The sequence below is a fragment of the Hermetia illucens genome, chromosome 6, assembly GCF_905115235.1.
Source record: "Hermetia illucens chromosome 6, iHerIll2.2.curated.20191125, whole genome shotgun sequence".
Lineage (NCBI taxonomy): Eukaryota > Metazoa > Arthropoda > Insecta > Diptera > Stratiomyidae > Hermetia > Hermetia illucens.
The window spans coordinates 35,362,072-35,377,384 of NC_051854.1; the positions used below are offsets into that span (position 1 = coordinate 35,362,072).

Sequence of the window (15,313 nt, forward strand, 5' to 3'; positions counted from 1 at the left end):
GCTCTAGAGTTGCATGACACAGAGCAGTGGAGGAGTATGCAACCTTCCCTCTCATGAAAGACTTAAAGCATGTTGTCAGGAACCTGCAGAGATGGCTCGTGCCTCTTTCTTTGTAATAAGTCACATAAATGGATTGAGTGGCACTTATATTACACATATACGGGATGTGTGTTGAAGTTGAAAACTGAAGCAACAGACAATGAATCCAAAAAATAAAGAAAAGAGGGATCAACAATGCAGAAAAAATATTCAGTATTTCTGATTGCATGCGTCACTGTCAGTTAGACTAATCGTAGATAATTAAAAATATAACTCAACATTTGCTTCAAGTAGCAAGTAAATCATCATCTTCAGCACAAGAAATTATTGGAAACTGCACCATAGGTGCATGGCTTTACTTAATAGGGGAAGGTCGATATTTCTTCTCTCTAAGGCTCGGTTGCACGTTACATATCCGACTATGCAGAAGGTGAACGAGCCAGTTATGGAACTCTGTTTTATCGACCTACTTACCAGACCGGCTACCCACTGATTATCACTTTTTCAAACATATCGGCAACTTCCTTCACAAAAAAAAACCCTTCAAAATACACCAAAATGCTTCCTACGACTTTATTACTTCTCGAACTTTACAATCTTATATAACTGGAATCCGTTTGTGAAAACGTGTTGGATGTAGTGGGGTTTGGTTAATAAAATTTTATTTGAGCTTCTTCTAAAGTTCATTCCAGGATTGTACAACTTTATAGCAATCGGAAATATACTCGAAAATTTGTCGAAATTCCAAAAATTAATAAAATAATTAAAATTATGTTGGAAAAGTCCCTTCAGGGGAAAATGATTTTTGATGTTGATCAAATGGTTTTTAATATATACTGGCAGCTTTTTTATACTGCCGTTGTGTATCGTATATATCGGTATTTTGAGTACCAGTTGCATTCTTCCTCAGTGAGTTTTAGCTTGGACTACTTACAACCCAGCTTCTTCTTTAAGTACCTAAATCTAGATCTTAATTGCTTACCTATTAATCCAAAAAGCCAACTGGTCATGTTTCCTAGATCGTCATTGATTAACTATTTTTTTTATGTTATTCAAGTCTCGGCAATTTACACCATCAGATTCCGATGTTATTGGTTTGAATTCTTCCTGCTGGAAGAATGCACCTCAGGGCAACATAAAATCTTTCCTTTACTTTCCCTTACATTGTTGGTATTGGTTGACTTAATGACTCCCTCAAGAGAATATATTTACAGTCGTGTTCGAAATAATAAGAACAACCAAAGTAACAAGTGAATATGTTTTCAAAAATATATTTAGATTTATTTTACAGCATTAAGTTTTATTATGATAGTAACACATATATTAAAGATAAAAAAAATGCTAAAAGTTTTGCTGAAATGTATCTACCTTTTTTCATCTGGCAACAATGCTACTTTAAGTGAGAAAATGCCTTTTCGAACAAATAAGAACAATTAGAGGAAAGGTATGTTCGTAGATCTGGATATGTTCCTATAAGAAAAATATTTGTATTGCATTCAATATGAAGTAGTTCCACCATGAAATTTAATCACTTGTCATCTGGACCTAGCCCTATTAGAGAGCGGTATGGATTTCCAAGTATTTTTTGCAGCTTTCCACAACCTTTTACTCTTGTGGTTTGCGTCAATGACTTTTTTTAACATCTATCCAGATATGTTCTATAGGATTAAGGTGTGGTGATTGCGCTGGCCACTCCATCGCTGTAATATTATGGTCTCGAAATTTTGCTTTTTTTGGATGTGTGTTTCGGGTCATTATCCTGCTGGAAGACCCAGTGCAATGGCATTTCCTCTTCAGTGTAAGGTAACAAAACGGTCTCTAATATTTGTCCTACATAATACAAGGTATCCATGTTTCCGACGATCCAACACCATTCCACGAGAAGTATCCCAAGCCTCACTTTGAGCCTGACGTGCTTGACCACCTTTGTGTAAACTTTGCATGAAATTATTACTTTGTAGTTCGTCTTACATATTGTTTTTTTTGCTGGTATCAAATTGCACAATTTTCGCCTCATCCGACCCTAATATGTTGCGCCAAATGTTATCCGGTTCGTTTATAATATTTTGGCAAACTGAAGTCGTCGTTTCAAATTTACACCGTTGAACAGTGGTACTTTGTTTGGGGTTCTCGCCTTGTAAGTGTACCGTTAACAAGCGCTTTCTTATGGTTGAAGTAACAATTGCTATGTTTAGCACTGATTTTCGTTCCACCATTCAATATTTCGAAACCCGCGAAAAACCACCAACATCATAATTCGTTGGCATTCGTTAAATTTGAATTTTGGGAATCTTGTGTTAATGACAAAAAATAAATGCTGCCAAATAATTTTGTTCTTATTTTTTCGAACAGGCATTTTCGGACTTAAAGTTGCATTGTTGTTCGTCGGGGAGGATGGATTTCAGCATCACTTTTCGCATTTTTTTTTACCCTTAATATTTGGTTCAAATCTCACTGGCGGGATTTGCATCGTGCTTTGACGTCGGATACCAGTCGAATTAGCTGTGAATGAGTACCTGAGTCAAATCAGGGTAATAATCTCGGGCGAGCGCAATGCTGACCACATTGCCTCCTACGGGGACTATAATCCTGTAGTGTAGCGTCACGGTCTTGAATGAAGTGCTCTAACACACTTCAAAGTCCTGATCCAATATGGATTGTTGCGCCAACGATTATTATTATTTCCGAGTTATCACAATCTCGGCAGATGCCGGATTTTACCTAATATTAGCACTAAGTGCCAAGCATTTAGGCTCGGACGATCCTACCTACTTAAAAACTAAAGGGGCACTGGTGGTGGTGGCCGGTGGTAGGTCAGTGGGAGAATCCGTCGAGTACTCCTCGCAACGTCGAGCACGTATGCAGAATGTGTTACTATCATAATAAAAATTAGTGCTGTAAAATAAATCTAAAATATATATTTTAAAACATATTCGTTCGTTGCTGCTCGAAATAACAAATATTTCGAACACGACTGTATATTCAAATAATAATAATTCATCAATAGATATTTTTTTATCTAGAATCCTATTTATAACTAAGCTAACGATGTTTTGAAAACAAAATAAAATGAAACGCGAATATTTTCGCAAAATATAACGAAGTATTTCTAGAAAAATATGCAACCTCCTACTAGAGGGGGGGGCTGTCGCATGAAATGACTAGAAATTTAAGATGCAAGTTTTGCAATATGAAAAACGCATTTTTGATATTTGATAGTTAATGTCGATATATAGCGAAACTGCGATAATTCTAACACCATATCCCAAAATCTATACGACGGAATTCTTTGAAATTTTCATGGCTTGTTCAGAACATATTCCCACGGTTCGCAAACTAGGATAATTGCGAAGCCATGAAAAAACACAAAAATTTGTGAGTTTAACAAGGTACTAGAAATTTACCTTCTGACATTTTTAATAATACCAATTTGCGAACCGTAGCATACTCCGCACGTTAAAATGCAGTTTATTTAGTCCGGATGGCTTACGTGGTTATAGCGCTAGTCTCTCGTAACGGAAGGTCGTGGTTCAAATCTTACTGGTTGTCGGATACCAGTGAAATGAGTACCTGAGTTAAATCAAGGTAATAATCTCAGGCGAGCGCAATACTTGGTCACATTACCTCCTACAGTGTAGTGTAGTGTACCGTTACGGACTTGAATGAAATGCACAGTTCAAGGCCTTGATCCAATAAGGATTGTTGCGCCAACGATTATTATAATTTTTTTTTAAGATGGGCACAATTTTGCTTAGCTGCAAAAGTTCAGTAAGCAAAAAAAAATCGTGATTTTCATCAGTTCGTTTGATGCAAACTGGAACTAATTTAGTTTTTAGTTTACGTATAAGCAACTGGAATGCATATTATACTTGTTTTTGTGTTTTGTAAGTATAGCATAAACACTCGGTGTGATTTTTGTAAATCAGTTTTCCAAATATATATGCACAATATTATTGTATATTTCTATTATTGAAAGAATGGAAAGTATCTCTAGATTTTGTTTTGAGTTTTCGAATCTCGTGTGTTGAAGTAATTCTCCAAACAAATTCACGAAAGCCCTTGTCCTTTTTTGAAATTTTATTACAGATGACTACAGCCCTTATCAGCAATGTTTTAAATTACAAACAAATTTGTTGCATTCGTGCGATGAATGTGGTCGATCGTACAAAACGAAAAAAAGCTTAAGTCGTCATCGAAAATTTGAATGTCGTTTTGCAATTCCTCGTCCGCTATTCAAATGCCCATCCTGTAATTATGCTGCAAAGCGTAGCGATAACTTGACGAAACACTATAAAAAACATTATAGTGATCCGGGTTTTCTTTACAGTCTGAAAAGCGTTATTTGAAAGAAAACAAACACTGCAGAATATTCATTTATATAATAATATATTTTTTTAAGTAAAAGGAAGTATTGAACTGAACTATTGTCTGGTTGGATAACGATAGGATAATATTATTGACTCTGGAACTTTGAAAAAATGTTTGGCTTATTATAAGTATTATTTTTCGGTTAAGTATAAAATTCAGGCTTCAATTTATCTCAGAATGCTCAATTTACTATCTAGTATTTTCTTTTTTGTGCAGCTTGAATCAAAAGTTATGCACATTTGGATGATGTGAAGAGATCTGGGATTTGGAAATTTCATTTGCGAAAAATGTCAGAATATGTTCTCCTATCGCTTCAAATGCCTCTTTGTCTTTAGAGACTCACACCTTTACTCACAGTAATCATGCTTATTGAATAATATTTTTACATCAATTAAAAACAGTATTTTCAATATAAGATATAATAGAGAGGGAATAATAAATAAAAACGGAATTTATATGTCCTTTAATTTGTTCTATCTATACTCTACATTGTTTGATAATATTATATGGACTTGAAAATGTTTGACAAAAGGGTATGCAAGGTGAAATTAAGAATTCCCTGATTTTTTAGTCATGGAAATTAAATATCACATTGATATCTAGTGAGCAATGAAAAGAAATTCAGTATAGGAAGAAGCTATAATCATGCTGGTACAAACTGGTAACGAAAAAAAGAAGTAAAGTGATGATTTTTGTTTTTAACATCATAATTATTTTTATTGTGAAAAATGTGACGGGTAGATGAGATTTTTTTGTTTAATTTTGATTAGATTCTGTTAAACAGAAGGGTAACTTGATTGGCTAATTGTACTGTAAAATCAATGAGGTAATTTCGTCGGAATTTCGATAAATGCATATTGATGTTCGGTGTCGTTTTCTTTTAAGTTAATGTCACAGTTTTCTTGTCTGACCAAACATATATATATATATACGCGATGATTTAATGTTATTAAAGAAGGCATCATGTAAACTTTAAAGCATGGTAGTTTGTTTGTTACATTTACTACTATTAAAAAGTTTTATTTTCTGAGCTTGACCTTTTGCGTGAACTAATCTTAGGGCACATGATATTAAACATTGCTGCTCTTTCACAATTGTGCCAGCAGATATTTTTCTTTTAAACGACGAATTCAAACTAAGTATACAATGATAACGAGCAAGTGATTGTTTAACAATTCTAGATTTGATGATGATTTCGCCTGTTCATCAATTACGCTTTGTGTGCAATTACTGTGGGAGAACATACTCATCACGAGGAAGTCTTGGTAGGCACACGCGGTATGAGTGTCCTTATAACGGTGCCGTACCAAAGTTTCATTGCCCTCATTGTAATTTTTGTACTAAACGAAAGGATAACTTAAAATGTCACGTTGTAACGCATTTGAAACGGCGAATTTATAAGTGAATATGTTTAGTCGTTGCTGTTTGGTTATTTATATGTAACACTTAAACTTACGTTATACAGACAAGTCACGATAATAAAAAACAATTCTTAAATTTTCTTCTGCTTAAAGCAAAACAAGTTGAAAGTAACATTGAAATTGAAGACAAAAATATTTTTTTTAGATAGAATGAAGTGTATTTCCTAATCTATTTTGCTTTTAAAAATGTAAGCTTACCTATAATAGCATATTTTTCCACTAAATTCTCGTATACGGTTAGGATAAAGTAAAAAAGCAATTCACGAAATTACAGTTTGGAAAACAATCGAACTTCTGCATTTAAATATTTCGTTTTAATCAACCTGTCAATTTTTCATATGCATATTCAGGGATTTCACAATTTTTGTGATACAGTTTAAGCAAAAAAGAAAACCAAAGCCTTCCAGGCGTATTAAGGGTAACTTGTTGGAAACCTGTGAAGACTTTTCTGATCCAGTGGAAGCATTTGTGATGTCACTGACTAGTTCATAGTTGAGATTACTGTCCCGGATGGAAGTTTTCTATATTTTTTCTAACAATTCTCCAAAGAGCAATCCCAAAACTTTTAATTAAAAGGCTTCTATAGTTTTGTTTTTGTGGGGGGTATTTTCGGATTTGTTTATGCCCACTGTCCCTCATAAGATTAATGTTTGTGTCAATATCTATTTTCTACAAAGTATTCCAGTCTTTACGCTTTGTTTCAAAATATTTTTATTTTGTTAATTAATATACTTGCTCACAATTTGGTTGCATCCTTTCACAACAAAATTACGTCTCAACTCCGTACTGTTTTGTTACCAATAGACCTACCCTACATGGTCAATTTTTCATCAGTTTGTCTTCAGTTCGAATGACAAAATTATGACAAATTGATTGTTCATGACGATTACTGATAGACTACTAAATTTTTAAATAAAATCTGTCAGTCTGATTGGACTGATGACAAGCTGAGTTTAGTGCAGTTATCATTGTGTAGTTAGTTGAAACATATTGTCCGAATGGTTCGGATATTTAGATGCATGCGATACAAACCTCTTTTTTCATCTTGTTTATAGTAAACAATTTAGTCCATCAGTTCCTCATTAATCAATTTTTAGTGGATTAACTTATTTCAGATTGACTGTGTAGGATAGGCCATATGCGTCCCGTTTTGTCTCTTGGAGTCGTCCTTTGTTTTGTAAATATATGATGTGATTTGAATTTCAATAAGAGTTAATTGTAACATGCTATTTTGTCGCGATATTTCAGATTCAATTTCCATCATCGAAATATTTTTTTTATTTATACGCTACCTAAACTTTGAGAAATATTTTAAATTTTAAATGAATGAATTAGGTACATTTACTTCTGTTCTAAAAAAACGAAGTTATTTCGGTTCTTCCGAGAAATATAGTATGCTCAATTTAAAACGTCGACCACCTTTAAAATTTCTCACATCCACGTTTTCACTATTGATTTGCTAAAAAAAAGAATCAAGGATGACTTCCACATTCGCTGTTCCATGAGTAGGTAAGAAGGCATCCTATTTTGATCATGTTAAATTTAGTTGAATATAATATAAATGCCTGGTAACTGTACACTTTACTTATATTCTTAGCGACCGGGAAAAAAATAATTATATATTTTTTTTTAATTATTGACACTATTTTTATACCAGATTTAATAAGTAATATTAAGATTTGAATATGAATAAATGACTTCCACATGAAATTTTTTTAGCCTATTTTTGTAGTAGTTCAGATTCGTAAGCGTAAATCTTTCAGTGAAATATTTTAATTATTGGTAAGATACTGGGCTGATAGATATTTGTTTAACTAAAAATTATATAATGTTCGAGACAAAAATTCAATTTTCAATAAAGCGTTAGCAACTATATAGGTAATACTATTCTTCGGTTTTTAAAATTTCAGGTTGTAGATTACACAAGGAGTTGGGAAAGTTACTTTTTTTTAAGATAGCTTTTTCTTGGATTGTTCATCTTTTCTTGGTATGAACTTAGAAGAATTTGCAGCGAATTTCGGAAGTCTTAAAAATGAAATGCTGGTAGTTTGCTCAAGTATTATCTGAATGTACTTTGAGTATTACAAACACTTTGTTAAGTGCCTATTGATATAAAAGGCTTATTACGTGATTCTCGTTTGACAGTAATGTTTATGTGTCATAATATTATGTGTTGATTATTTTAGTTTATTATGTTTCCTTTTTTTGTTAAACAGTTTCGCGTATTCCTTCTTACTGTTTGTATTTTTCATTATTTGGAGATAACATTTTATCGATACTTCATATTTCAGAAATTCCCTATTGAAGTAGGATTCAAATTAATAAAGGAAAATAAACCTAACGAATAATTTTTATGTTGCTTATCGCATTAGCAAATCAATAATTTACTTTTTTGCAGACTATTCGATTTTGTCGGGAGCAGCAATGCCATATCTACGGGATTATTGGTACGAAATGAAATTTTCGGACCTTTTCAAACTAATTAATCCAGATGGAAGATATCAGTGTCCTAGATATAATTGTGGGAAAAGCTACAAAGATGCTAGTTCTTTGCAACGTCATATTAGGTGCATTTTCTTCTTTCATATAAGAATGTGTGCATGATGTGAAAGATTATTAATTTTATGCCTTTTTACTTTCATCATAGGTATGAGTGTGGGGGCCAAAAGAAGTTTCGGTGTATTATGTGTGGTAAAGCGTTTTCACAAAGTTCGCATTTGAAACGACACTTGGAGTCAGGTGTTTGTGTCAAATATTATTTATAAAACATATATACGTTACGAGTATGTTCATTCAAAGGGTGGTTTTCAAAAATTCTACAGTTTTAACATGTTAATAATATTTACCAGCAGAAATATTAAAATTCTGTAAGAATATAATTTTGTGGACGTAGAAAAGGGTCGATTCCTTTGATAATTTCATTTCTCATAATATAAACACATTACACACTTAAGGCCACATCACTGGCCTTTGTATCTATGCGAAATTCTTGCAAGCTAAGAAGTTATGATCTTTTTTATATTTCAATAAGGAAAATGTAAAGCATAAGTGTTTATGTTGTACATTTTCAAATTAAGTTCGCTTCAGTCTCCATTACCAATTCGTCTATTTTAATTCTTAACCTTGATCATAAGAATGAATACAGGTTTCTTTTTGACTCGATGGCAGCAAATTTAATTTCAATGAATAAAATTAAACATTAGAAAACATATCATAGATTATTTGTTTTAGATTTGAAATTATATAATTTTGGTTTAAATTAAGAAACGGGAAATAGCAGAGTAAAAGTTTCAGCATAAAGGAACTGTGCCAAATGTATATTACTATGAATTTAATATACTTACATAAATAATTATCTTTGATAGGTCCTTCACAGTTTTTATAAGACTGTAAAATATTTGAAAACTACTGTGATATTTGTTAAAAATAGGATTTCCGAAAGCGCCAATAAAATTGCAAATAATATTCATGTTGATTTTAATTGTACGTGGCATATCTTTTAAAATCGAATATATTAATAATATCTAACAAAAACGTGGAATAAGGGTATTTTTGCGCGATTTTGGAGTTTTGCTAATTCCATTTTTCTGTAGCTATTATTAACATTAATATGATAGGAATATATCAGACTGAAAGTGGTAAATTAAAATAATCATGAATATTATTTGTATTGTAATTTTTTCAACACATGCAATATTGTACAATGCCATGAGTATAAGTATACAAGTCATAGTTTTAATATTTACAAATTATACACTTTTTAAGAATATTTGACATATTTGGTTGTTTCCATGAACAAATTTATAGTTGAAGTATTTATTATAATATATATAATATAGTCAAAGAGAAAGTCAATAGTTATGTGAAAATCGATTGTTATGTAATTGAACAGCAAATTTTATTCATAATAAAGTCAATAAAAAAAACTACGAAAAAATGAGTAAAGTACTTTGTATAGATATCTGAAGATAACTGCTAATCGTATTACAAGGAAAAAGTCGGAGCAGATGGCTACTACAATTTGAAAACAAATATATATGTTGCAATATACTAGCTTTAAAAATTGCAAATTATGCTTTTTACAATGTCTGTGGTTTTGCCAAGACATGTGCTTCAACGTCATATTATGGCAGATTATAATAGAAAGAATTGGAATCTGAAAATGAACAATAGGAAGGTTTATTTGATCAAAATTAATATTGAAGGAAAACGAATTTGATAATATTGTTATTTAATCTGTCGCGGGGAATATATTACAATAGACTTGTTTTCAGTAATAATAAAAATCATTTTTGTAGAGCATTATTAAATTGTTCTTATAATAACAGTTTTTGAGAAATACCTGTCGTTTTTGGACTAGTCGTTTCATATTTGATTCAGGTTCAACGGCGCAGAAAAGGAAGTTCATGGTATGTGACCTCTCAAGTCATGCCAAGAAACGTTTGCTGTTGACATGCATCAATTGCACTTTCCCTAGCGCACTATCTCCATAGCTTCCACGCTTAGAGCTGCAAAATATTTACCCGCAAAACAAAAAGATTTACAAAAATTATAAGATTGGGTAAACTGGGAAATTCTTTCTGGTCTGAAGTATTGGCCAGATGTAACACTTTTATTGATTTTTCGTTTTGGTTTAAATTAAGGGGGTTCGAAAAAAACACGTTAAAAAATACTGTTATTAAAATATAAAATATTTGCTTTAGATTTTATTTGGATAGGAAAAGAAGTAATTGGAATTTTTCCTTTCAGTTATAGGTTTCGGTCACAGTTCTTCTAACTTGGTATCTTCGACGAATACGAGTTTTTATGAAACTGATCAAAATTCTGATTTGGAGTCTCCAGCGAATGCAAGTTTCTATGGAACTGATGCTAGTAATGGTTCAGCCATCGTAGATTATATCGATGATGTTGATATGCTTTCAGCACGAAGCAAAATTATTGTAAAACCTACCGTTATTGGGAATGAAAACCTCATCATTATGGGAAACGCTACATCAAACATAATCGAGATCGCTAATGATGATCTAGTCCAGCAGCGTAAAAAAATTACACAAAAAAGCGTTACTAAGTTAAATGAATCGGAAGAAACTGATCAAAAACATCGGAATATGGAAGAGTTTGCAGTAGAAGTGAGGCAGAAAAGTCAAAAGCCTAAAGATATAGTTTCGTATCAGCGGTTTGGACGTTTAGATAGGAAAATTTTAGCCAACCCATCATTCAAATGCCACTTATGCGGATTTAGTTGTTGTCTCAAACAATCACTGCTTGATCATTTTGTCAAAGCTCATCCAAATTAATAATTGATAAAATCCAGAGTAAGTTATTTATAAGAAGATATTTTAATCAGACGTTAGTTATGGAAATAAATGAAATGAAAATAAATGCGAAGTGAACATCAATATATTTCCCATTTTGTTTACAGAAATGATAAATATTGTCATTTTAGTCAGGTCGATCTGAGATGTCGCTACCGTAATTACAGTAGACGGTACTACCTGGTGCTGTAAATTTCTATAAACTTTTAAAATTGCGCTTTACTCATAGGAATATGGAAATCCTCTCCTCTGGTTTTGATATACCAAGTTATGTTGAAAAGTATCTTTACATACCAGCCATTGGTTGACTTTTAACGCGGGGCCATTGTATTGCTTTCGATTCAAGTACATTTAATTCAGTCGTAAAGCATAAAAATTTGATTTATGTGCCAAATGACAGTATAGCCCTTTTCATAAATATTTTGTTAGTTGATTCCGAATTTCACTCTATTTTATGTTTTTATCAAAGTTTTTTTTTGCGTATCAGTTTATGTTATATATGTAAAATTGGTGGTAAAATTAAAATCTGTCTGTCTGTCTTCAAAGTCTGTCCTTCATATTCATAACGGAAATTTGACGTGTGGAACTATGAAACACCATCCAGTGAATTTGAAGCTTCCTTGTTTAGTTCTTCGTTTGCTTTGTTTACTCAAATTATGAATATAAATGCCAACAAGCAACAAACAAAATTGATGTCAAAATATTCAATTTCATTTCATTGACGAATATTATGCTTTTCATAGTTCCCCTTACACAAATGCAATCTCTCAAGATTGCACAAGTTTATTAATTTTCGGTGCAAATATGGCAAATGCGATTAGGTAGATAGTTACATTGATATAAATTGCTTTACTTTTAAAAGAAAAATTGAACCGCGATTTGAATTTTTGTGCTTTCAAAAATGATTTTAATGATCCAATTAATATTCCCTCAATATATTTTCTAATAAGAGTTTTAGTGAAATCATTGATAATTGTCTCTTTTGAACTTTTATAATTTCATTGTTCTTAATTCGAGAGTTCAGTCATTTTGCGAATAAAAACCAGTAAAGGATTCAAAAACACGCTGAGATATTGTAATTTAAAAAAGAGAAAATGAACAAAAAAATTCATTTTGGAACACGTATTTTCGAATGTTTGTGTCCAGTCGTCACTTATTCATAACTGAATATTTTAAATTAACTTAGTCTATCTTACTTACTTTCAGATGACGGTTTCTTTGTTTCGATGAAGTCAATGACATCTTTAAATCGTGTACACAGAACACATCCTCAAGAAAAACGAATTTTAACCTCTGGAAACGCCGGGGGTGGAGTATCATATCATAGATGCCCACGTTGCAATAAAGCCTACCTTTATAAAAAGAACCTTTCACGGCACTTACGGTTTGAATGTGGCGTGCAACCTAGTGAACAGTGCTTTTACTGTCCATATATAGCGCGGTATAAACATAGTTTACATGTTCACATGCGTTCACAACACGGGTGGAACGTTGAGATATCCCCTCCGTTGTATGAGTAAAAGTTGCTTCTCATTTAAAAAATATTTAGAATAACTAACGAATCAAATAATGTTTTCAAGTTAATTTTGAACAATAATATTTGAAGATTTTTAAGATGAAAGGGAAAACAATATTACTCCAGGTAGTGTTTACTTTTTCATTTCTATAATTGGGATTAAAGAAGATTTAAATTTATATTCCCTTCTGGATTGAAATTTTATTAGTTGATTCTTATTTGAGTTTGATATTAATTCCAAATGTCAGCCAATTGATTGTAGAAGGCTTTTTATTAATTTGGAATCTTTCAATTGAATTTACCGTATACATAATAATTACATAATTGCAATATTGACTTTTATTATTGATTTAATCGAAGAAATGTTAAATTTGTTGGAGAGGCAATATTGATCATTCAACTACAAATTTTCTAGCTGCTTTACCTATTATATGAGGTGTTGCTTAACTTGATATGAAAAATATGTGCAACATAGAAGAATAAAATAACGTTCGCCATAATTATTTTGTAATTTATGTCTTAGAATTAAATAAAGAACATAAGAAACAAATATCGAAAGTTTAGTTATCCAGAAAGATATATATATATATATATATTTATATCCTATCCATGCCAAAGTTCAATTCCTTGACTTTAACATTATTCACATACAATATTTCCGTATATGATGATATTTTTAATGAAATCTGCTTCGTTTTTTTCTTTTCCTATTCTATTTAACCGTCGTTGCTGTAGTCAAGCTTGATAAGAGCGAGCAAACTGATATGACAACGGAAGAATTCGAATTAGACGATTGCATATTGGAGAGCAATGACATTGTCATAACACAAAACAAGGACGGATTTGTTCTTCATGTTAAAAAATTGGGTAATATCACCACTACAGCAAAGCTGCCAATGGCTGATGATCAAGCGCAACTTCCTCCGCAACAAGCACAGCCGCAGCCACAGCAGACTATTCAGCAAGTTCAACAGCAAACACAACAGCTAGAAGATATAAAGCCCCAGATCGCAGCAATTACGTCATGCCATGCATTAAAATTGCCATCAAATGAATGTGGTATGTATTATGTAGCTTATTTTGATAAAATTGAAAACAGTAACTTAAACAAGGTTTCACACGCGGTATAAAGTGATTTGTATGCTTGTTCACAATAAAGAAGTCGGTCCGATTTCTCTCGTTACAATTAACAAAAATATTAACCTGGACAAAATACTTTCATGTCCTTTCTGTACTCGTCTATGCACTGAGTTCTAGGGCAACCCAATCGTCGGCGATCCTGGGGTAGTGGGTTTCATTACATGGCATAACCCATAATGAAGTTATCGCCCTTTCTCAATTCGGGCCAGTACAGAGAATATAGGCGCGGAACCACTTCACTCTGATTTAGTGTTGGGATAGTTTCATTTTCCTATAAAGTTGATAACTGTGATAAAGTACTCCTTCCATCCCTTGAGTCAACCAGTTGGTATAATAATGATGAATAGCAGAGGAAGTTGAGATATAAACCCCGCACATGGTTCCAAGTGGTTATAGAGTTGATAACTGTGATGAAGTACTCCTTCCATCCCTTGAGTCAATCTTTTGGTATAATTCCTTACATTCATCGATCCGTTTCCACGATTCCGTAGACAGCCCTGGAATGGATTCAATTGGTCGTAAAAGCCCCTTCTCTTTTATATCAGGAGTCTCTGTTGGTGCGTAACATTGTATTATTTATATAATATGTTCCTCATTCTGAACCGGAATCTGTGACTGACAGATATTGAATCGATTTTAATAAGGTTTTGTTTCACACAGAAAATGCATAATGCTTTATTAGCATGAAAAATTTCGAAGTTGCAGATTGCTAGCGCACACATTTCTATCCTTTTTAGTTCTTTATTGAAAGAAGCAGGGAGTACTTTGAATACATTTTTTATCCTCTTCTCAAAGGGGAGTCCTTGTCTCAGTGGGGTAAAGATGCAATAGATTAATAGTGAATACTATTAATTTTCCATCTACTTCCTGAGGCGCCGAAACTTTAAACGGCCTTTCGCCTTTCGAGTTAGCTTATGATAAGAAACTCACAAAATCCTTTCATTTCAATCTTCTGTTTTTCCCCAGAATGTATAGTTATTGTCGAAATGGAGAAATAGTATATCATTAAAGATCGTTTCGGCAGCTCTGTTTAAAGTATTGTTGTCTTGAAGAATAAATATTATTCGTTTCTAAACAGATTTATTCTTTGTTATTCTACAGTATTATACTGAAAATATATAGAAGGGCAGAAATTGCGAAATTTGAACCAAATTTATTTTTCGTACACAGTTTTGTTTTTAAGGTGAGTTTCCATTGTCGTTCAGATTACCCCTGCAATCTGGATGTTGCAACATATGGTTTGTGTCCGTCCTCCCAACTCATTCTTACAATACCGATGCCATTTGGCATCCTCTATTAACTGCGTATTTTCTCTTGTAGTTGCCTTTACGCAGCACTTTTTGCGTAAACCAAACGGAGTGTAATATTGTTTTCACTAAATATAGGCGTGTGAGATACCAAATTAAGGATCTCGATTATCACCTTCCAAGCAGGCGTCAATGTTGATATCAGTTGTAAAGGGGAGATAGGAGAATTTATTTATTTTGTGGGGCAATTCTCAAAACTTAACCGAC

The 15,313-nt window shown here is 32.5% G+C and overlaps 1 protein-coding gene across 10 annotated transcripts in view; it reads left to right on the forward strand.

Moving 5' to 3' along the window:
* Positions 1 to 15,313, forward strand: part of LOC119659473 (longitudinals lacking protein, isoforms A/B/D/L) — a 117,309-nt gene that overhangs the window by 41,826 nt on the left and 60,170 nt on the right. Inside the window, exons 7-8 of one of the 10 annotated variants that reach the window (XM_038067574.1) lie at positions 10,578 to 11,143; positions 12,350 to 12,482. The exons of 8 other annotated variants lie outside the window; for them this stretch is intronic. In XM_038067574.1, coding sequence (XP_037923502.1) covers positions 10,578 to 11,125 — 548 coding nt within the window. In that variant the 3' untranslated portion in view covers positions 11,126 to 11,143; positions 12,350 to 12,482. Of the gene's footprint in view, positions 1 to 10,577; positions 11,144 to 12,349; positions 12,483 to 13,394; positions 13,719 to 15,313 lie in introns of those variants that run through there. One more of the 10 variants, XM_038067569.1, reaches the window with a different exon arrangement.